General features: G+C 45.1%; 1 protein-coding gene across 22 annotated transcripts in view; it reads left to right on the top strand.

The window, feature by feature from the left end:
• The window catches only part of ARMC2 (armadillo repeat containing 2), a 156930-nt gene that overhangs the window by 77188 nt on the left and 55222 nt on the right, over positions 1–24520 (top strand). For 16 of the 22 annotated variants that reach the window (XR_014806695.1, XR_014806696.1, XR_014806713.1 and 13 more), the window contains 2 exons: positions 2071–2170; positions 18043–18361. Coding sequence is in view for 11 of the 22 variants with exons in the window: in XM_084962049.1 (XP_084818175.1) it covers positions 2071–2170; positions 18043–18361 (419 nt within the window). In the remaining 11 variants the exon portion in view is untranslated. The remainder of the gene's footprint in view (positions 1–2070; positions 2171–18042; positions 18362–24520) is intronic. The other 6 variants (XR_014806726.1, XR_014806729.1, XR_014806723.1 and 3 more) reach the window with 1 other exon arrangement.

Below are 24520 nucleotides of genomic sequence, written 5' to 3' on the forward strand. Positions count from 1 at the left end.
TCTTATTTTTATTTATTTATTTATTTATTGTCTTTTTTTGTCATTTTAGGGCCACACCCGCAGCATATGGAAGTTCCCAGGCTAGGGATCTAATCAGAGCTGTAGCTGCCGGCCTACGCCAGAGCCACAGCAACACAGGATCCAAGTCACATCTGCGACCCACACCACAGTTCAAGGCAACGCCAGATCCTTAACCCACTGAACGAGGCCAGGGATCGAACCCGCAACTTCATGGTTCCTAGTCAGATTTGTTTCCGCTGCGCCACAACAGGAACTCCTGTTTAGGATTTTTCACCTATGGTCATGCATTAGACTGACCTCTTTGTTTCCTTTCTCATATTGTCCTTGTCTAGTTTTAGTGTCAAGTTTTTACCAGCTCAGAAAATGAGGTGGGATATATTCCAACATTTTCTCTTTTCTAGAAGAATTTCTGAAAATTAAACTTATCTATGTCTTGAACAGGCTGTAGAACTTGCTTGAAAAGCAGTTTTATCCTGGTGTGTGTGTGCACGCATGCGTGCATGTGTGCGTGTGTCTGTGCGCATGTGTGGGTGTGTGCATGAGCAAATACCACTGACTACTGATTCACTTTGTTTTCTGGTTACATGTCTAGTCATATTTCCTATTTCTACTTGGGTCAGTCCCTAAAAGTTATATTTTTATAGGAATTTGCCTACTTCTTTAAGTTTGCAAACTATCTAAAGTCATTCCAAATTGTCTGTTATCCTTTTAATCTCTGTTGCATCTGTAATTATGCCCCCTTTGTTTATATCATTTGTTTAAAAAATATGCATACAGTAACACTTACTCCTTATAACAATTTGAGAAGGTAGGTACTGTTATTATTATCTTCACTGTACGTAGAAGGAGACTGAGGCTTAGAGAGGGTTGGTAGTTTTGACAAGGTCATACAGCCATGAGTCACACCAGGTAGTCTGGCTCTAGAATTCATGTATTTAACCACTATGTTATGCTGCCTCTTCATTTTGATACTGACTTGCATTCCTTATTTTGATTGTTTATGGTGTTTCTCTTTTTCTCTTGATCAGTCTGGCCAAAGGTTTGCCAATTTATTAGTTTTTGTAAAGAACCAACAGATTCTATTGTAAGTTTATTTTCTGTTTTATTCCGTCTGTTCTTATCCTTAGTAATCCCTGTCTTCTTTTTGGATATATTGCATTTTTCCTCTGTTTTGGTTAGAAATTCAGTTCCTTTCTTTTCAGTCTTCCTAAGATTATGAAGTTTCCTCTACTGCTACAGCTGTGCCTCACATATTTTGATTTGTCGTATTTTTGTTATTATTCAGATGTCTTTTTTCTTTGACCCCTAAGTTATATGTTTCCATATTTCCATGAGTCTGTTTTTTAAACAGTGTATTTTTCATTGATTTCTAATTTAATTGTCCTTTGCCCAGAGAATGTGATCTGAGACACCAGTTCTCTAAAAATTTACTGAGACCGAACAGCCTGGCATGTGATCAAGTTTTTAAAATATCGGTGGTATTTTACCTATTAACCTATCACTTAATGAGAGATTTATGAGCATCTCCCAATTTATGTGGGTTTGTCAGTTACCACCGTGTGGATTTTTGTTTGTTTGCTTGCTTACTCTTGAAAATTTGGAACTTTTTTTTTCAAGGCTTTTTTCCTTAAGAGCTGTTTTGCCTGATATTAATATATGACTAACAGCCTAATGTATTCAAGCAGCTTAATGTTTGCTTTTGCTGGAGTCCCAGGAGATTGACTGATTTTATGTGAATTTCTAAGCTTTTTGTTTAACCACAGGGTCAGTGTAAATTCACACCTTATATATGTGTTAGAGGCTTTGGGTTTCTCTTTTTCAAAGAACTTTAAAAGAAACAGTTTCCCTACTCCCACCTTGTGTCCCCAGTGTCTAGGCAGACAGCAAGCCTCCCTGAGGCTTCTCTGGCCTGTTATGTAGCATCTTTCTAGACTCCTTTTCATGCACAGAACAATGCTTTGAAGGTCTGCATTTAAGGTGACCTAGGTGTATTTGAACTTTACTGAAAAACAAAGTTTATTTTTATTTTTCCATTTGACATTTCTGCAGCAAACTTACTACTTACCATGACTGCTGTGTAGCCTTGGCCAACTATTCCAGATGTTATGCCTTGTTTTTGAATCTGATAAACAAATACCAGAAGAAACAGGTCAGTTCTTCATACATTTAAATCTTCAGTGTGTCTTTACTTTGGTGTATTTGTGTAAGCATATGCTGAATGACTTTATGAATTGAAAGTATAGATTTCTACTAGAAGCTTCCATTCAGTGTGTAATCGGCTGCCCCCCGCCCCCCGCCCCGGGGGGCAGATTCCTTGAAGGAGTTGGAGAGGGAGTAGTTTGAGGCAGAAATGGCCTCAGTGGGATGTCCATACAGTAGGAGGATTCATGATTTGGGGTGCAGGGTGGGTGGACCTTCCTGGTGCTGTTCCTCTCCATGATCTGTAGAAGTCTACGTGGGAGTCACCTTTAGGTGGGATGGGGCTACACTGGTTATTTCCAGCACCACCCCCCGACCCTCCGCCAGGGCCTGCCGAGCCAGATGGGTACAGATGCATCCAGCCATCTGCACCTTAATAAGTACTACAGGGGGCGTTCCCATTGTGGCTCAGCGGTGACAAACCCGACTAGCATGCATAAGGATTTGGGTTGATCCCTGGCCTCGCTCATTGGGTTGAGGATCCGGCATTGCCATGAGCTGTGTTGTAGGTCATAGACACAGCTCAGATCCTGCATTGCTGCGGCTGTGGCTGTGGCTGTGGCTGGCACCTACAGCTCTGATTCAGCCCCTAGCCTGGGAAGTTCCATTTGCTGCGGGTGCGGCCCTAAAAAGAGGGAAAAAAAAAAAAAGAAGAATTACAGGAACTTATGATTGCAAACTAAAGTTTGGGATCCCTGACACTGGGCATACACTAAAGATTCTTCTAGCTCTGAAATTCTCTAATTCTCTGACAGTGTTGTATTTAGAAGATGACATTTCCAGGTAAGTATTTCAAGGAAACCATTTGGTTTTAATGGGTTGAACAACACTGCGTAGCTGTTTTTAAAAAGGAAGAGGTCACAAATGACTTCCCCTTAATAAAATTATAACACTTAGCGCAAATATTAATTTTTATTATAAAGTTTTTGAATATTCACTGGATGCAATCTAGTTTTTTTCAACATTTTAAATGATTAAAGTGACACTCTTTAGTGGAAACAGTTTATACATGAAGACCATACATATTCATTTCAAATATAATACATTTTCAAAATCACGTAGTAGGTTTCATCAGTTTAAAACCAAATAATTTTTGTATATACTAAGAATCATTTTAATATAAAGCTCTGTTTGTTTATATCAACCATATCAAAACCACCGCAAAATATAATCCTTTTTTGCCACAAAGAGCACTGAATTTATGCTTACCCAGCCAGGTACTTCTGCTGAGAATGCCCAAATTTGTCAGATTTTACACTATTATCAGCTATTTATCAAAAGGTTACTAGTCTCTTTTTGGTTATATAGATGATAGAGAAATTTCTATGCTCATGTGTATGCATGATTACTACATTTCAAAGATGATAAAACTTTGCTTAAAGTGTTAATACATTTCTATTTAACTTTTAAAAACTGATTTATAGGTAGGCACTTGAGTTCCTGATTCTGAGTATTTAGATTACAAATGCTTTCCCCGTTGTATTTTGTATTTTCTCTAAATTACATATTTTGGCTTTGGAGATGCCGAGATGCAGGGTCAATCCCTGGTCCGGTGCAGTGGTTTAAAGGATCTGTGTTGCTGCAGCTGTGGTGTAGGTCGCAGCTCCAGCTCACTTCAATACCTGGTCTGGGAATGTCTATGAGCTGTGGTTGCAACCATTAAAAAAAATGTGCACAAAATATTTCAAGGTATAAGAATTTGCTATGTCAGGTGAATAAGGAATTTGATTAACTGCCTTAAAGTATTCACAGTCCATGGCTAATTTAAGTGTCCATTAAGCATTTATTAATTTAGATTTTGGTACAACATATTATCAGAATGCTAATCTTTGGACAAGTGAATTAACCCAGTAGGAGTTTAGCCATTCCTATTCCTGGTTTTCTTTTTTAAGAAAAAAATTAAAATGGTAGAAAAGATATATAGCCTTAAAAGAATCTTTTCCATGTTATACTTAAAAAGGAATCTAGTTATGGATTTTATTTTGTAGTTTTGTGTTATGGGATTACTTTATGGGTTTTAATTGCAATTTTATTTTACCATCATTATTTCTCTTTTGCTTTGGTGGTTTGATCATGGGAGACTTAGATGACAGTAACTGGTGAAGATGTCTTTGCTTTCCACTAGAATTTTTAAATATGGATGAAAAAAAAACCACTTCTGGAGTTGCTGTTGAGGCTCAGTGGTTAATGAATCCAACTAGGAACCATGAGGTTGCGAGTTCAATCCCTGGCCTCGCTCAGTGGGTTAAGGATCTGGTGTTGCCCTGAGCTGTGGTGTAGGTCAAAGACGCAGCTTGGATCCCGAGTTGCTGTGGCTGTGGTGTAGGCCGGTGGCTACAGGTCTGATTAGACCTCTAGCCTGGGAACCTCCACATGCCTCAGGTGCAGCTCTAGAAAAGACAAAAAACAAAACAAAACAAAACACTTCTGTTTAACAGTTTGATTTTAAGTTATATCATAACCTGTAATTTTTTTTTAAAGGGGGAAAACCCCTCAGTTCAGTACTGATAGATAGCATTACTGGCACATAAATGTTTGTTTCTCTGATTGTAGCTTAGGCGATGGCCATTTTTAATAAACAGTGAAAAGTCCTGGTATCTTGCTCATGTGAGATACTTGAGATGTCAGTGTGGTTAAGGGTATGCTTTTTCTGATTCAAGGCTCTAAATGTCTGAAAGTTTAATTGTCATAAAAGTGTAACACACTTCTTACTGAACTCCTTTTTGCCTTGGACCAAGAGCTGTCTATAAAGCAAAATTGGTGTTCAGAGGCCATAGTTTTCTCTGTTGATTTATGTTACATTTTTCTGTCCCTATTGAAATTATTTTGGCCCAAAGAAGAATAAAGAGCACCCTGCAAACTAAATATAGTAACGTATTGTTTTCAGAACAACCAAGGAATATGTAATTTATCCCCTTGATCACTAAAATTATTTTAATCATTGTGATGAAAATCATATTTATTTATTTATTTGTCTTTTGTCTTTTTAGGGCCACACCTGCAGCATATGGAGGTTCCCAGGCTAGGGGTCCAATCGGAGCTGTAGCCACCAGCCTACACCAGAGCCACAGCCACATCATATCTGAGCTGCGTCTGCAACCTATACCACAGCTCACGGCAACACTGGATCCTTAACCCACTGAGCAAGGCCAGGGATCAAATCTGCAACCTCATGGTTCCTAGTCGAATTCGTTTCCTCTGTGCCACAATGGGAACTCCAAAAATCATATTTAAATATATATTTCCTTGCCTTTTCAGATGATATTAAAAATAATTTAACCACTTCTCGATACCAGAGGTCAACATTATAAACATTACTTGTCATTCTTGAGGTTATTTGTCCCACATTGGGAGCATGAGTCTACACTGATAAGGTTCTTTAAATGTCTGTCTCTTCTTTTCATAGATTTCTCTCTCCTCCCTTTCTTTTTTGTTCTTTGCCTTTGATAATAGTTACCTGTCTTTTGCAGCTACTTGCAATTAGCAGGGGAACCTCATAACCAAACTTATTAAAAGTAACACCTAAAAAGTCTAAAATAAAATTGAATATGATTAGGTTCTTAGGTGAGAAGGACCTGAGGGACTCTGATGTAATTTCTCTTGTCCCTTCTATCTTCAAAAGCCAATTCATATTTCACGATGTGGCTCTTGTGTTCCCTTCTCTGTGAAGCCTTCCCAGACTACCAGACTAGTCAGTTTTTTCTTCATCAGTGCTTCTTTTTTTTGTCTTTTTTAGGGCCGCACCCATAGCTTATGGAAGTTCCCAGGCTAGGGGTCAAAGCAGAATATGCTGGCCTATGCAACACGGGATCCGAGCCTTGTCTTTGACCTACACCACGGCTCATGGCAATGCTGGATCCTAAACAAGGACAGGGATCAAACCTGTGTTCTCATCTATAATAGTCAGGTTCTTTACCACTGAGCCACAGTGAGAACTCCAGTTCTCATTTTATTTTTATTTTTTAAATTTTTATAGCAGCTTTATTTGTAATAGTGAAAAACTAGAAACAACCAAATGTCCTCCACTGGATAAATGGCTAAACAAACTGTGAAATATCCATGCCATGGAATACTATTCATCCATAAAAAGGATGGACTATTTGTGTACTAGACTAGCTGTATACATCACAACCTGGATGACTCTCCAGAGAATTATGCTGCTGAAAAAAGCCAATCCCAAAAGGTTACATAGTGTATGCATCATTTTAAAGACTGCATACTTAGTATACCCAGCTAGTGCAGCCAGAGCTAAGGACCCAGCCAGTGTCCCTGATCTTAACCATTTCACCATCGTTAGGAAAAATTATCTAAAACTTAAAAGAGCTAGGGTTTGGCGTGGGAGCCTACATGTCCTGACAAAGTCATACTGTGGCATTGTTTAACAAGCAGGGCTTAATTCTGAAGGAGACTGTATCTTTGTTTAAATGTGCTGTTTACTATTTGATTAAAACCCAGACACTATAAAGTTACACATTAATTTCTCTCTGGTAGACCAGATAACCTTAAAGTTACAGTTTATTACCCTTAGGCTATTAGGAAAGTGTATATCTAACCTAGTAATCTTATTCTAACATTCTTTTTAATGCTTATACATACCCAGGTCTTTATTCTTGGAACCAACTTTATCATCGTATTGGCTTCCCTCATTAATGAAATGAGTAATTTTTTAATGTGTTAATCCTGTATGTTTGTCTTTTTTTTTTTTTTTTTTTTTGTCTTTTTGTCTTTTTAGGGCCGCACCCAAGGCATATGGAGGTTGCCAGGCTAGGGGTCGAATTGGAGCTGTAGCTGCCGGCCTTCGCCACAGCCACAGCAACTCGGGATCTGAGCCGCATCTGTGACCCACACCACAGCTCATGGCAACGCCAGATCCTTAACTCACTGATGGAGGCCAAGGATCAAACCCACGTTCTTATGGTTGCTAGTCGGGTTCGTTAACTACTGAGCTACGATGGGAACTCCTAATCGTGTATTTCTATGAGAGCCACGTTCACTTTTTTAAAATTGTACTTTGACACTATACTGTCTTTAACTTATGCAAAAGAATGAAATGTTACAGGGTTTTTGAACCATCTTTGATTTTTACTAAAAGTAAGAAAAATAGGTAACATATTTTCCTCAAAAGCCAAATGATTGTAGAAGATCAAGGAAACGGTTCAGGCTAAAAGGAAGTAGTTACGTGTTCCAGCTACTTCCTAAAATCATTAACCAAAAATTCTCATAGGTCTTTGTAAATATTTCTTTTTGTGATTCTCCACATGGTTATCATTGGTGTAGCTGCCTCACCCACAGTTGGGATTTCCTAAGGACGCAGACCTTGTCTTGATAAATCTGAGGTGATTCTTGGCATAATAGACTCATGATATGTAAGCATGAATTTTGAGTGTATGACATGCTCGGGAATCTGTAAAATATTATACAATATTTTTTCTAGTCCCCTCGGGAAAAAAAATCCTGAAGTATTTACTTTCCTCTTCCTACTTTGGGAGAAGAAATAATAATAATTTTTCCTACATTTTTCGCAGTGGTGGGCTGTGACACACAAGAGCAAAACAGAAAGGAAGGATCTTAACTTACTTCAGACCAGCACAACACCTCACGTTCCTGTTCCCCTTGGCCCAGGTGGCCAGTTGGATAGGCTTTGCTTTCTGTCTTTGCTTAGGGATAAAAGCGATTTCCAGAAACCCCACACCATGTTCTCACATGGGTGTAGTAAGCTACGGTGGCTCAAGCTTTATTCTGCCTGAGGTTTACTTACAGAGGCCGAGGCTTTGAACTGATCTTTGAAACATACATCAGTCCTCCAGCAGCTTTTAAAATGGAATTATCACTTCCCAGAACTATTTTTGTGTCAGCGCTAGGAAATGATTCTCCAAGACTTAACTTGGGTTGTAGACACATACCTATGGTGGAAGCTTTGTACGCTCTTAATGTACATAGCTCTCACCCGGGGATTAAACAGTCAGTTAGACCATAGACCCTATCTTTGTTCTGAGAGGTTAGTGTTGACTTTGTATTAAAAGTCTGAGCGCTGCATGGGCAATCAGCAGGGTGTTCATTTTCCTGGGACTCATTTTTAAATTAAACCATGCTATAGCCAACTGTATTTTTGAAGGATGTAGAAACAAAAATCTTAAGAAAAAAAGAAAAGGAAAAGAAAAGCCCTCTCTACTAATAAATGAACTGTCACCTACACACACCTCTTGAGGTGATTTTTGTCAACCGGGAGAGGAGCTTGCAGGAAACTATGGCCAGTGGCTTCCGCAGTCCACCGTGGGGAAATCCTGCTTGGAGCCGGGTAGCACCAGAGCTGATGGCTGCTGAGAGAAGTAGGATATTTCCTTCCCCATCTGATGTTGTTTACCATTAAAAGGGAAAAAAAGAAAAGGAACTGTATGAGAAACTGTCAAAAGTAAAAAATTTTTCATGTGTTTTTTTTTTTTTTTACAGTATTTATATTCATCTCTTTTCAAGGTAAAGTCTGCCTTCAGCCTATGAGAATAGGTCTTTTTTTTTTTAATGTCCTTAGTGTGTCTCTATTAAGTCAGTTGATAATGAAGAGTTGAAGAGGGAGCTTTTCACTTTTATTTCCTCCGTGTCTGTGTTGTGAGAATTGTTTACAAGGAATGTGGATTCATGTTATTTTATATTTAAAAATTTTCTATATAATGATTTTTATTTTTTCCATTATAGCTGGTTTACAGTGTTCTGTCAGTTTTCTACTGTACAGCAAGGTGACCCAGTTACACATACATGTATACATTCTTTTTTCTCACATTATCATGCTCCATCATAAGTGACTAGATACAGTTCCCAGTGCTACACAGCAGGATCTCATTGCTAATCCATTCCAAAGGCAATAATCTGCATCTATTAACCCCAAGCACCCCATCCCTCCCACTCCCTCCCCCTCCCCCTTGGCAACCACAGATCTATGCTCCATGTCCATGATTTTCTTTTCTGTGGAAAGGTTCATTTGTGCCATATATTAGATTCCAGATATAAGTGGTATCATATGGTATGTGTCTTTCTCTTTCTGACTTATCACTCCATGTTATTTTAAACGTGATATTATAAAAACAGACACTAGGTACTAATTTGGTGAGATTTCTTATTCTTGATTTGAATCAGTGTCTCCTAAACTTGGGAAGCTCTGAAAAATACAGGCCCCACCCATGGACATCCTGATTCAGATCTCTGATGGGAACTGAGAGCCTGTTTTTAGGGGCCACACCCAGGGCATGTGGAAGTTCCCCAGGCCAGGGATTGAACCTGTGCCACGGCAGTGACAACAAAGGATCCTGCACCTGCCGCACCACCAGGGAACTTCCTGAGAGTCTATTTTGAAGAAGAGGCTTCTCAGGTGATTCAAATAAAGAGTGGGTTTGAGAACCTGTGGTATAAGTTATTAAGATGGTTCCTTAAAGCAGTTTTTTTCTCTCTGAATATTGACAGCAGAGGGTTTTCTACAAAACCTCAAGAGACTTTAAAGTGATTAATCAAAGCAGCCACACAGGGTCAGTCTTTCTCTGCAAGCGTGTGGCTGAAAGTGAATCTCACGAAGTAGGAACCAGATCAACAGGCATGCCAGGTGTCTGTGTAGGTTTCCCCAATGAGTGGTGACAACCACACGCCTTGTGCCTCTTGCACCAATAACTAAGGCGCGCTTTCTTAGGCAGAGAAAATGAGATGGGTCGTTCGACCCTTCCAGGAATTTTCTCTGCCAGACTAGGCCAAGACAAGTTACCCAGAGACCAAACCAGGTGTGATAAGTCAACCATCGCACTGGTGGGGTTTCAAGGCACTGGTCAGAGTGGGCTACTTGGGAGGATACTCCTGCAGGACCCTCAAGACCCTCAAACTGGCCACCGAAGGGAGGGCTTGTTAAGCTCAGTTAGCTAGACAAGAAGCCGCAAGTTGTCCATTTGTTTCTTTGTGAAGCAGTCACCAGATTTTATTGTTAGAAGAATCACTCAGTATTCCTGCGGATGTCCTGCTTTGAGAAGTTCAGTACATCCCCAGGTCTAAACTTTGTAAATTTGCGACAGATAAATTTGAGGGTGATCTGTTCGCTTTACATAACACATGGTTTAGTTTACAGCCCCTCTGTCTGCACACAGCCCTTCGGTGACCGGGCTTGTCAGAATGTGATGGTAGCCAAGCGTTTCTAGTTCATCAACAGTCTCAGAGAACAGGAATCCACTCCTCCCAGCTCTTACAGAGACGTCCTCAGGGAGAACAAGGGAAACTTCTTTGGCTCATGTCTGTCTATGAGGTTCATTTTGTCCAAGATCCACAATCCAACTAGTAACTCCCAGTTCCCATACACTGAGACAAAAACTGAGACCGAAACACAGCCCTTCAGTCAGCTGGGTGCAGTCTGAAAGCTAAACTTTCACATTCGGTAAAGCTGAGTGAAATTCAATTGAATGACAAATCTCATTTAAGAACCGTGCACATATTGTCTGCTCCATGGTGCAAACGGCATTTGGTAGCAACCAAATGTGCCCACAGATGGGCCTCGTGTCGAAGGCCCGAGCCGGGTCCGCCACAGCCTTGCGAGGCAGAGCCAGCCTCCGGAGGTGCCTCTGACGTCAGCGCTGCCGCTTTTAGCAGCTCAGCAAAATACGCTTGGGTTTGTTTTTTTGGAAGAACTCGGAGGGATATTCCCCCATTTCTCCTATAAATATCTGCTGGGCAGGAGGTCTGGTAAACGGCCGCAAAAAAAGATTTATAAGACTGGGAATATTTTGCAAAGGTCACAGTCCAAAAAGAATGACCTTTATCTACATTCCCTTCCCTGTGTCTGTTGAGCAACTGTCTGACCCTCGCCACTTCTAGATATAGTCTGTCTTGTTTTTGATTGTTTGTTTGTTTGTTTGTTTAACAGAACTTCCAGATGCAGGGCAGTCATCAGAGCCTCAGAACAACTGTCTGAGGCATCCTTGGACGTGTCCTTGCTTGTGCTGCTCTGAAAGCCAAGCCTCCCTCCTCCCATTGAGACTTCTTTCTGGGCAAGTGGCTGTCTCCAGCCATGTGAACACTGTCTGATTTGGAATGCTCGGGCATCGTGGTGTTGAAAAGACCTGGCATGTCTGGAGAGTGGAGGCTGAAAGCAAAAACATCTGCCCTTTTCCAAGCTGTTCGGCTCCAGCGCAACCCCAGCTGCCCGGCAGGCCAGAGATAGCGCCCCCTCCCTCTCCCCCTCCGTCCTCCTGGAGCTCAGTGAGGACTGGAGAGGGAGGCTGCCCCACCCCTTCCCCTGGCGCCTTTAGATGGCGACTTGGCTCCTGGCTCGCCCCCCACCTCCTGCCTGGCGGGAGCGCACCCTGTGGCTGTCTTCCCAGCCCCTCGGCAGGCACATTCCCAGTGGGTGCCGGGAGCGTTTGGCTGAGCTCTCTTCTTTTTTTCAGCCTTGGCCTTGGTCTGCACCCCTGACCGAGCAGGCGGCACAATAAGTCCTTAGCTTGTTCATTCTTTCCGTCTCCTGCTGCTTTGCCCTTGTGGAAATGGCTCTCCCCCCAACCCCACCCCAATCAGCACCGAGTGCAAATGCCTGACTTATGTCTGCTGTCTTAAAAAAGAACGGAGCACAGTGAAATTCTAGCATGGCCCTGGCGCTTTTGAATGATAGCCACATTCAGAAGCATACAGTGGGCGCCCAGTAAGTGATTGCTGATGGAATGGAGAGGTGGAGAGAGGCATCGAGTAGAAGTGCTTCTGGTTTTAAAATGATTGTCTACTTAGATTCTGGTTTTGAGCCTCCACCATCTCAGATTCTTCTGTTCTGTATGGCTCAGCACTTCAGCAAACTGTTGACCCACTTTTAGTAGCCTAGGGTTAATTAGCATTTCTGCAGCAGTGTAGGCTGCCTTCTCGATTTGTAGATGTTATCTGTTCTTTAAGCCACCTATAAACTCAATTTTCATGTTTGGTTTGGGGAGTGGGAAGCCAGATAAATGTTGCCAATGGCAAATCCTGATTGAGCTCGAAGATCCATATTGTGTGAGAGATTTCTAACCAAAATGTAAACAGGGCATCCTGATTAATTTTCTGGTGAAGAGAGATTTCTGATTTTAGGCGCAATTACAACCCCTTCAATTTCAACCCATCCTTGAAACTTTCTGAAATGTTTTCCTTGACTCAGAAGAAGTGGTCCTCTGCTAAGTTAACAATGGAGTCTGCTGAACACGGTTGATGCTTACGCAGCAGCTCGATAGAATTCCTCTCCCACCGTCAATGTTATGCAGATGGCTGATTTAAGGTGCTACAGTAGGAAGGGTGTGGAGACAGAGAGGGACGCATTCCCATTGGTCAGCGACAGGTGGGGGGAGGTGAGAGGTGAGGCAGAAGTGGTCACGTGGGCCCAGATGGTGCAGGAGATGCTGGCTTTGGCATTTAATAGGCAGTGGATGTTTTTGAGCAAGGGATTGATAGAAGAGCTGTGTTTCAAGATAGTGGTGTTAGTCTTGGCTGCAGAGGGAGGAGCCCTTCAAGGGTCTCTGACAAGAGTCTGCAGACGAGTTAGCCAGAGTGGGCATGGGGAGGGGGGGCCCAGGGGGATTCCGAGGTGACAGAGGGAGGCAACTCGGTGCCTGGTTGCTGAGAGGAGTGAGAAAGGGAGGAATGATAGATGCCTCTTGGGCAGTGTGGGTCGGATGAGGGTCATGTGGTGAAGAGGTGGCTCTGGTGGTTGGGAATCCATCTGTGAGTTCAGAAATGGTTGTTCAAGTCCTTCCTCTTCCCTACATCAGCGTTGGACTCTGGGGCCAGGGAGCCTCCTGAAGCGCCCATTTGTACCTCTGAGTAGGGGGACACCCCCCCCCCCCGACTTCAGGGCATCCTCTCTCTTTTTTACTTGGAAAGTAACAGTCAACACAGCGGCGGCAGCTGCTGGACCTTGACAGAGCCCACTCTGTTCAGCAGGGTCCTGCTCCTTGTTTGTTCCATTTAAAGAAGTTTTATTTATGGGTGTGTGGAGACCTTTCTGATTGGGTAACGTGCTTGCTCCCATGGCACAGTATATGCTGCGCCAAAGAGATCGCCCCACAGGCTCTGCCTGGATGGCATGGTCGAGGTCAGGCCTGCTGCTGTAGGTAGGTGTCCCTGCCTGAGCTCTGGTTGGCCAGAGCTGTTGCTAGGTTGATTCCATTTTAAGCAAAATTAGGAAGTCGACATGAACTGGTTATACTAGACAGCCTTCTTAAAAAAAGTTATCTCCCCTGATTCATCTTTATTTTGCTGTTTCAACAAAACACTTGTGGTATGAATAGGGAGCTCTGTGTGCAGCTTAATAAAAAGGGTATAAAAAGGGAAGTATTGATTTATAGGTGGTTCTCAGATATTGTCTAAGAAGGAAGGAGAGGCTTTTTCCCTCGAGGTAGAAAGCGCGTAGGTGAAATCGCCCTCCGCTGTGGGCGTTGCTGGGCTCTACCAATCGATGATTTGGGCCTTTATCTAGTTTTTTAGATCTCTCTAGGATTTTAATTAAGTGGTGTTTTGTAGACTTGAGACGAATTGGGCCGTGGAACAATAAACATCCTCTCCGTAATACCATCCAGGGCAGTGCTGTGCCTGGCGCAGGGGCCACCCTTGGGGAGCACTCCGGCTCAGCCTCTGCTTCCAGGATTCCAGATGAGTCCAGACAAGCACTGGCATGGGAGTCAGGAAACACCATCTCCGCCAGCCTCCTGTGAGACCGCTGCTCTTCTGGCCTATTCCATGCTCTCTCGATTCGCAGAGAATGTATTTGAGAAAGCGGAGGTGGGGGGGCGGGGGATGCCTTAGCCAACCCTGAGATCTAAGAGGATCAAAACAGCAAGCAGCGCAGTTGCTGGAAGTTTGGTGCTGCACACGGCACAATCTGCCAGCCCATTTGTTGATTCTGCGTGCCATCCCTCAGTTGGCACCACTGCTGCCAGGAACCACCCCCTCCTTTTTCCATCTGAAGGCAGGGAGGGAGGTATTGCGGCAGTGTTAACTCTTCCTGCCCTAAAGCCTAGAGTTTCCTCTTCCCCCATCAGGTGTAGTAATCTGTGCCCTGTTCGGATCCATTGAGATACTTGAAGAAGAAGTGGAGGGCGCCTGAGAGAATTTTTCAGACAAGAAAAGCAGCACTCGGTCTGATTCGACAGGGTGTGACAGTGGATAGAGGTCATTTCAATTGAGAAGAATAGGGACCTCTAAGGAAACCTGCTTTTCCCCACAGCCAGGTGTCCGTTCAGCAAATCGACAGTCAGAGATGGAGGTGGTACAGGACCAGAGAAGCCTTCAGGGTTGGACCAGCCAGAAAGACAAACATTGGCGGTGGAGGTGAAGCCCCAGAGCTAGGAAGAGGAAGAATGGAGGAAAGAATAGTCTAGCATCCTTCAGAAGATGGCTGTGCCATTTTAGGAGGGAAATTGATCAGTCCTGGTAATGATTTATCTAACCGAATACAGCTATTGTATTCTTTGAGAAGCCATTTAAAAGCTCTGATTGGGGAGTTCCCAACATGGCTCAGTGGTAACGAACCTGACTAGTATCCATGAGGGCACGGGTTTGATCCCTGTCCTCGCTCAGCGGGTTAGGGATCTGGCATTGCTGTGAGCTGTGGTGTAGGTTGCCGACGTGGCGTGGATCTGGAGTTGCTATGGCTGTGCAACTCTGATTCGATGCCTAGCCTGGGAACTTTCATATGTTGTGGGTGCAGTCCTAAAAAGACAAAAAAAAAAAAAAAGCAGTCTTCCTTGTATTGGTTAATATGCTTTTGTGGAAATTTTGTGCAGTCCAGGGAACAGTGTGAAGTCCAAAAATGTTGGCCATAACTGCTGTCCAGGGCTCGAGGGAGGTGGCTGTCGGATTGTAGAGCTTGCAAACAATTAGTTTAGATTAAGGAACTACATGTTGTTGTTAGTGAATTCGTTACTGTGTGTGCCTAGGTGTTGAGCAGCTCCTGGTGCGCCCTGTATTTACAACTCATATTAGCTGTTGCTACTACGGTTAGTAGTAAGAGTAGTTGTAATTTTTAAAGGTAGCACTAGCATAGAGTGTCTTTAATCACAAATCATATGTCAGTGTTCACGTGAAAAGCCTCAGTTTAGAAAATAGGGTGGCATTTTCCTTCAAGGAGCCTCATTCTCAGAAATAGCTTCTGTCCTGTTTGGAAAATGGTCTGTTTTGCTGCTGGGCATGGCCCGGGGTGGGGAGGGGTGCTTTCCTTCCAGAGTCTGGGGAGGAGCCTGAACCATCAGGAATTACATTCTGAAGTAATTTGGTATCACGTGAACCCTGGTGCTTAGGCTTCAGCTTCTTTAGGGGACTGTCTGGGATCACAAAGAAGGTGGCCCCAGGCCCTGGAAGGGGTCTGTCCCAGGCACTCTTTCTCAAGACTCACTCCTTTGCCCCCTGACACCTAACCTCCCCTCCAGTATCCACTTTGATTCATTTTCCAAAGTTGAACTCAAATTCATTGTCATGAGTTTGTAGACTCTCCCTCCCGCCTCTGCGCTGCCCCCATGACACCGAACGTCTTCACCTCTAAACTCTCAGACCAGGGTCTTTCTCACAGTTCATTGCTCCAAAATTTTATTTTTAGGACTTGAAAAGAGTTGAGGACAGCGCCAAAAGCATCCATCGCTCACCACAACTTGTGCTTTATCTGTTATGTCTCGTTTAATCTTGCAACACAGTAGTTCTCCCATTCCACAGAAGAGTTAATCGAGGCGCAGAGAGGCTAAGTGAAGTATGAGGCCTCCTGGCTCTCTAGCTGGGACTCATAATTCCCTTGGGTGTCTAGCTTCTTCCTTAGCCCTTTCAGTCTTTGCTCTTCCCCCTGACACCCCATGCATTAGCCTTGTCTTCTCCGATTCCAAGCTCTTCAGAGCACCTCACCTCACCCTTGTTGATGCATGTGTCCCCCAGACCCAGGCATTCAAAATATATCCAAGGAGTCACATTTCTTGCTGGGTGGGGGACAGGAGGGGGTTCCCCAGACAGACCACCTGCTGTGATCGGTGGCATCTCTGCCACCCAGCTGTCTTTGCCATTGTGACCTCTCTCCTGGGCCAGCACCAGTGCTTGCCATCGTGTTAGAGTCTGTCCTTTGCTAACGCAGGCAAAGGATTCCCAGCTGCACAAGCCTGGCTGCTCCTTCCTCAGGGCCCGGGCAGGCTTTTTCAAGAACAAGCAAGAACAAGTTGGTATTGGCAGAGCAGACCCAGGCGGATCCCAGTGTACTTGTCCTTTGTCCTGGCTCCCGCACTCTCTCAAGGCCACACACACTGCTCCCTGCTGCTCCTATCCCCCCAGGTCCCACCTGCACCAGGCTCCTGGAGAAAAACCAGCCCAGCCCTTTGCCCTCTGTCCCAGTTCCTTAAGGCTGCTGGTAACTACAGATCTGATAAAGTAGGGTTTGTTGGAATCCCTCCTGGTGACATATTTGCATTTAAAAGGAGATAATTCCTTACAGCTCAGCAAGAAGGAGGAGACCAGTAAATGACAGCCCATGGGGTGCAGGAAGGACTCCAGGTCTGGGTAATCCTGGGTTCAAATCCTGACTCCACCCCTCACTGGCTGTGACAGGACAGCTTCTTGTCCTGTTTGTAAAACAGCATAGCACCTGTACAATGGGTATTAGCACGCGGGCCAGTTGGAGCCCCCTCGGTAAGTGTTCCTTTAACAGCCCATATACCTGTCCCTTGTTGTTGTCAAGTTGAGGACATAATTGTTTCTGTTTCTCATTCATTTGTACCCTGTTCACATCTTGAGGTTTTTTAGATGTTTATTTATTGTGAAACATGGCTTATGTATAGAAAAGTACCCAAAACACATGTGAACCATTTAGCAAATAGTTATGCAAGTGTCCCCCATGTAACCACTACCCAGGTCATGAAAAACAAGTGTGGCTTTAAAGTGGTGAAGTTTGTAACAGTGGTTCTCACCTGGAGGCGATTTTGCCCCCAGGGGATGTTGAAACAGCTTCGGTTGTGGCATCTGAGGAAGGTGCTCCTGGTATGTAGTAAAAGAGATCAGGAATTCTGTTAATGAATTCTCAGAGTTCCTGTCGTGGTGCAGTGGTTAACGAATCCAACTAGGAACCATGAGGTTGAGGGTTCGATCCCTGGCCTTGCTCAGTGGGTTAAGGATCCGGTGTTGCCATGAGCCGTGGTGTAGGTCACAGACACGGCTCGGATCCCGCATTGCTGCGACTCTGGCATAGGACGGCGGCTACAGCTCCGATTGGATCCCTAGCCTGGGAACCTCCATATTCTGTGGGAGTGGCCCTAGAAAAAACAAAAACAAACAAAAAAACCAAAGAATTGTCCAGTCCTCAAGGTCAGTAGTACCCAGGCTGAGAAAGTCTCTGTAACACAACCTTATTAGCCACACTGGGGCAGATAGTTCTTTTTTAGAAATGCAGTGCTTCTTCAGTAGGAGGTGAACTTTTAGGAAAAGATTTGGATGCTCAAGAAACCTGTTAGTGTCAAGACTTAGATTTATATAACATGTTGTTAGTGCTGTCATCCCACTCAACTGATTGTTCTCTGAAGGAAAAAAAAAAAAAAAAAACTCCAGCCAGAATTTCAGATGAAGGATCTGAAGTTAATAGACCTTGCTAACAGCATTAATCAGTTTGTATTCTTTCATGGTTGCCAAATGCTTTTAATCTTCTCTGTCACCTTGCACCAATCTTGAGACTCAAATGCTGAACAAGTCAGTGAAAGCCAGGCGTGTGCCATCTTACAATTCATTAAATCTTGTATTAATTAAATACCATCCTTTTCCCAACACCGCGTCCCAGGCCCTTTGCCCTTGTAACTCTTCCTCTTTAATTTATTGCAGGATTTAATCGTTCGCATCATTTTTATTCTCGGCAACCTGACAGCGAAAAATAACCTGGCCCGGGAGCAGTTTTCCAAAGTGAAAGGGAGCATCCCAACGCTGCTGTCTCTATTCCATACGTTCCACGAACTGGATCTGCATTCCAGGAAGCCCCTGGGGGAAGGAGAGGAGCGGAGCAAGGCGCCCAGGCGGCCGGCCCAGGCGGAGGACGTGCTCATCAAGCTGACCCGCGTGCTCGCCAACCTGGCCATTCATCCGGGCGTGGGCCCGGCCATCGCCACCCAGCCGCGCATTGTGGGGCTCCTTCTTGCCACGCTGGGTAAGAAGCACAGCGCCAGTGCTCCCCATAGCCCCGAGAGGGACTAGGGCTGGGTGCCCTGAGGGTTTTGGAAGTCCCATTAGCTAGCTTTCCAGAGCCTTCTCAGTTGTGAAGGAAAATTCAGTCCTCTTCTGTTCAGAACTGCCTTGACAGAAATCCAGATTTTTACAAAAAGAAGAAAAAGCAAAACAGGGAAAAAAATAGTAATACGAATTATTACCAAAACCCACTGAACGGCACGATTTTAAAGGGTGAATTTTATGGTGTATAAATTATATCACAATTAAAAAAAAAAGGCTATCAATCAAATTATCAAAAATTGGCCAAACTTAGCAGAGTTTAAAATCCCCAGTTTTTCCTGAGTCAGTCCACACGATTAAAGTTTATGTATCTTTTTATTTTTTCAGCATTTTACATTATCCATAATGATAAGTCCCAGTCCTTCAGGCCCCATCTTTTCCCCCCATATCAGTCAGTGGCCGTAACAAAATACTGCAGACTGGGTGGCTTAAACAACACAAGTTTATTTCTCACGGCTCTGGCCAAAGTGCCAGCTGACTCTGTTCTGGGGGGAGCTCTCTTTCTTGGCTGGAAGCGAGCTGTGCTCTCACTAGGTCTTCCTGTGGCTTTTCCTCTGTATGTGCCAGGCAGGAAAATGATCTTTCTCTTCTCGGACCACCAGTCCTATCAGAGACGGGCTCCACTCTTAGGATCTCATTTAACTTTACTTTCTAAAAGCCTCATCTCCAAAAAATAATCACATCAAGACTTAAGGCTTCAACGAAGACCTCGGGGGCGGCGCGGGGCGGGGGGGGAGAGTTGTACACAATTCAATCAATAGTCGTCCACCCTTCATGCCCCCCAAAGCCGTGCCCTTCTCATATGCAAAATACATGCATTCCATTCCCAAAAGCCCCCAAAGTTTTAACTCATTCTGGCGTCAACTCTAAAGTCCAAAATCGCATTTCATGTCATCTAATCAGATACCGTGAATCCTGAGATACAGTACATCCTGAGGAACAGTGTCTTTCCCGCTTGAACCTGTGAAAACCAGACAAATGACATGCACAATACAATGGGGCGGGGGTGGGGGGGAGCCCACAGTGTGGACATTCCTATTCCAAAAGAGAGAAATAGGAAAAAAAGGAAATGTGACAAGTCTCATGCAAGTCCAAAATCTAGTAAGGTGAATTCCATCTTATCTCAAGGCATGAGAATAATCCTCTTGGGTCAGATGCTTTGCCTTCCTGACACAGTGGCCCTGCCCCCCACAGCTCCGTCACTTAGTCCACCAGGGCTCTGCAGGGCAGTGGAGCCCTCCAAGCTTAGGGGTGAAGGCCATCTGGCCTGTTGAAACCCAGGCAGTGGCCCGGGGTGGTCTCCCAAACACTGATGAGATCATTCTCTCCTCTGCTTGTGCATATTCACAGCCAAATAGCTCTGTACTCTGTCCTATCAAGTCCAAGGAGTCTGACAGCCTGCCTTCCTTTGGTCCTGTCTCCACCCCCTTCAGTGCAAACTTGTAGTGTTTCTGCTGGTTAATCCCATAAACTCTTTACTGAGAAATAGGCCCACCACCGCCTCAGTGTTCTTTCCAGGACGTGTTTTCTTATTTCTTGCCACATGGACGGGCTGAGAATTTTCCCCATCTTCAAGTTCCAGTTCCTTTTGCCCAACAGTTGATTCTCTCAATTCATCTTCATTCTTCAGTTCATTCTTCAGTTTGGCTCGCTCGTCTCACATGGAGCCAAGCCTCTCCTTAAACGCTTTGCTTGAAAATCTCGGTTCAACATCCAGTATCATTGCCCGCAAGTTTGACCTTCCCCAGAACACTAGAACACAAACAGTTCAGTCAGCAGCCAAGTTCTTTGCCAGGTGTTAACGAGGCTCCCCTTTCCTGCAGTTTCCCATCACCTGTTCCTCCTTGCCTGAGACCCTGCCAAGGTGGCCTTTCATGTCCATCTTCCTAACGACATGGCATTCCTGCTTATTTCCCTGTTCTCTAAGAAGATAGGAGCTTTCCTTCCAGCTCTCTCTTGTCTTGGAGCCTTCGCCAGAGTCACCTTTCACACTCGTGTTTCTAGCACGCACCTCACAACCCCTCCGGCCTCCTCTCATTACCCAGTTCCAAAGCTGCCTCTGTACCTTGCAGTATTTGTTGCAGCAGCATCCCCACTGCTAGGTCCCTGAATCTGTCCCAGTCTGTCTAGGACACCATGTCAAAATAACACAGGCTGGGTGACTTAAGTATCAGAAACTTATTTTATCACACTTCTGGAGACTGGGATGTTTGAGATGAGGGTGCCGGTGTGGTGGGTTCTGTGAGGCCTCTCTTCCTGGCTTAAGGACAGCTGCTCACTCCCTCTCCCTCCATCTTCTTCTAATGCCACCAATCTCATCCATAAAGACTCGCCCTTAGTGTCTCATCTAACCCTAATTATCTCCTAAAAGCTGCATTTCCAGTACAGGCACACTGGGGATGAGGGCTTCAGCCTGTGACTCAGGAGAGACACAGTTCAATCCACAGCACCCCCGCTTCCACTCTTGAGGCCTTGTCATTTCCCACGGGTGCCTCTGCCTACCAGTGTGCAAGAAAATTAACTGCCACCCATGGTGAGCTACTTACCAGACTCTGAAAGGTTCTGTTGTTGTAGAAGAAACTTTAATGCCTGATAAAAATGTCTGGGGAGGAGTTCCTCTTGTGGTACAGAGGAGACGAGTCTGACTAGGAACCATGAGGTTACAGTTCGATCCCTGGCCTCGCTCAGTGGGTTAAGGATCTGGCATTGCCATGAGCTGTGGTGTGGGTCGCAGATGTGGCTTGGATCTGGGGTTGCTGTGGCTGTGGCGTAGGCTGGCAGCTGTAGCTCCGCTTAGACCCTTAGCCTGGGAACCTCCACATGTCACCAGTGCAGCCCTAAAAGGACAAAAAAAAAAAAAAAAAAAAAAAAAAAGAAAATGTCTGGGAATAAGTTTTGCCCTTCACCCTTTTGCTTGCTCATTTATTGAGTCCTCACTGCATAATCAGTCCTATGCTGTGTGTTCAGAGACATTGACCTCAGGCTGCTCAGGCTACCATAAAAAAATACCACAGATCAGGTGGCTTAAACAACATAGCCTGCAGGCTGGAAATCCGAGGTCAAGGTGCCAGCTGGGTTTCTGTCTGGGTGGGGACCCTCTTTCTGGCTTGTGGATGGCCACCTTCTTGCTGTGTCCTCACATGGTGAAGAGAGCGCGAGCTCGTGTGTCTTGTCCTCATCTTATAAGGGCACCAGCCCTGTGGAGCGAGGGCCCCACCCTATGACCTCAGTTAACTTGTATCCCTTCACAGGTCCTCTCTCCAAATAGATTCATGTTGGGTTGGGGCTTCAACATGTGAATGTGGAGAGGAACACCAACCGACAAACACTAAGTCCATTGCAGTGTTTAGAATAGTGTAGGTTGGTATCTGCTTTCAAGGATCTCCGGGTACACAGTAGAGGAATATCAGGTGTATAGACAAGAAGCTGAGGCAAATCCGATAGCAGGTTGTACACAGAACATGAAGCTGAGGGGACAGAGCCACAGAGCTGAGCTCCTGGTGTGCGAGGTGTAAGTGACATTGCCTTCTCTTGTACGGAGCTGTGTAGTTTTTATTTTATTTATTTTGTATCGAAGTGCAGTTGACCTTCAACACTGTGTTAGTTGCAGATAGTACTGATTCGATATTTGTATATATATTACCAAACGATCACCCCTGGGGCTGTGCCGTTTTAAAAGCACACTCACATTTGTTACCTCACAGCAGCCACGTGAGACTAGGTTGTTAGTCATTTTACAGCAGAGGAAACAGGTTCAGTGAGGTGAAGTGACTCTGAGAGGTCACAACGTTAGTAAGCGGCAGGGTCACTCTACATGTTGCGGGTCTTAAGGAAGGATTCTTAAATTCTGCTGAGGGCTGTCCCCAGGATGTATCACTTCTACATGACAACTCAAAAACCTACACCCTTAGTCTGCAACGCTCTTCCAGGGCTGTTGACGGCATATTAAACCATCGGTGTGCGTGGGCATCTAGCTGCCCCAGAAATTCAATTTCTCTGGCAACCTCTGCTCTTTCAGCATGTGGACTGTAACATCTCCCCAGCTTCTGATGAGCCTCCTGCAGCTGAAGGATCCGTCCTTCTCCATAGAGAAGCCAGGGCTCCAACTGCCTCTGAATCAGCTGTTGGGGCTCATTAAAATACCTGGTGGTACCCAAAAGTAGGCTCTACCTCCAAGATGGGCTTAGGGTCCTGAAATACACATTTCAACCTTTCCCCTGCCCCCAGGTGACTCTCTGTCCCTGAAATATTGAGACCCAATGCTCTGAGAACCACCTTCAGCCTCTCTGGCCAGTGAGCAGCTGGCAGGGTCCTAAAACCCACCAGGTGAGCTCTCATCAGTGGGCAGCCTAATTCCTTCACCTGACTGAAGCTTCCTGGATGGAGTCCAAGGACCTGATCTCTGACCCCAGGGCTGGAGACACATCACTGTGGATAGTCAAGAAATCAAGCTCTACGCAATGCATTTTCTTGCAGTTATTAATAGTCAGTATGAAGTGAGAAAATTTCTGGCCTTGTATATATTTTTACGGTCTTAGAAATTACACTTCCAGGAGTTCCCATCGTGGCGCAGTGGTTAACGAAACCGACTAGGAACCATGAGGTTGCAGGTTCGGTCCCTGTCCTTGCTCGATGGGTTAACGATCCGGTGTTGCCGTGAGCTGTGATGTAGGTTGCAGATGTGGCTCGGATCCTGCATTGCTGTGGCTCTGGTGTAGTCTGGTGGCTACGGCTCTGATTAGACCCCTAGCCTGGGAATCTCCATATGCCGTGGGAGCAGCCCAAGAAATAGCAAAAAAAAAAAAAAAAAAAAAAGACAAAAAAAAAAAAAAGAGAAATTACACTTCCACCTATGAACTCAGGGCCCAATGAGTAATTTGTGTTTCATTTTGAAGAAAGTGAGGCTTTGGAGGCAAAGAAAGAGGCTGAGAAGCAGCTTTGGCCAGAGCCCAAAGGGCTAACCAAGGAGGCCTGCCTGGCGGAGGCTCAGGACCTCCATCACGAAGTCCTCTGGGAGGCTGGATGCTCTGCCTTGATCACTCGGGGTGGTCGTCCTGTGAGGTCTCTCCAGCGCACCCTTGAGGTTACTGGCACTTGGGAATAGCCTCCTTTCTTTTGCTCTAAAGCAGCCAATGAAACTCAAATCTGGCACTTCACAGACATCTTTATGCCTAAGAATCATGCAGGGAGCTTATGAAAGACACTGTCTCCTCAGAAGTTGTGATTGATCAAGTTGAGGTGTGAAACAGTAAAGCTCCCAGGTCAGTCCTGATGTGGTCAGAGGTCTCACCAAAGATGCTCCAGTCTCTGCGTATTAGACTCAGTGCCCCCTGAAGTTAATTAAACGCAAGTGAAGAAAGCCTTCTTTGGCTCCCACGGCCTGCTGGGCAGTTGTTTGGGCCACCAGGAGGATCTTTTGTCTGTTCTAGCCCCCGATCGATTTGCACCCCATGAAAAGCTTTAGCGCGGTAAAGTCACCCTGACAGAGGATCATCTGCCTCCACCCTCAGCAGCTCGGCTGCAAAGTTGAATATTCTGGGCCCGATGCAGCCCCCCTCAGCTGGTCTCTGCTGGTTCCCACCTGGTTTTTGCACCAGTGCCGAGATCAGGAGAGGGGAGCTGGACTTCAGAGTTTCTACCTCCCTCTGCCAGGCCAGGTACTGACAGTGGAAGGCAGGCCTAGGCCACTGCTAGGCTCGACTCTGCCTGTAGAAAGCCCCCCCCCCCCCACTCACCCACTGGCCTGGCTGAATCCACTGACCCACTGACCCATGGTGAGGTGGCTGCTGCCCTTAGTCCTCAGCGATGAGGACCCCTCCCAGCCCCCACCCTTGCTGCACTGCACCCTCTGCCAGGCTGTGAGAAGGCATCTCTTGGGACACTGTCTCCCACCTCTCCCCAGCCCTGCTCCCCTCACAGAGGAGTTGCTTGTACCCCAGGACTCCCCTCCAGACACCAGTCTCATTGCAGAGGGGCTTTTCAAATCAAAAATACTTCTAATGAGCAGCAGCCTGCTCAGCAAGTCCCCAGATTCAGAGATATGCTGCCTTAGCAGACACTCCAAATTCCAGACTCTCTT

The sequence above is a fragment of the Sus scrofa genome, chromosome 1 (assembly GCF_054392235.1).
Source record: "Sus scrofa isolate SSC_HxYL_T2T_F1_AM1 chromosome 1, Sscrofa_HxYL_maternal_Yorkshire_Landrace_v2.0, whole genome shotgun sequence".
NCBI lineage: Eukaryota > Metazoa > Chordata > Mammalia > Artiodactyla > Suidae > Sus > Sus scrofa.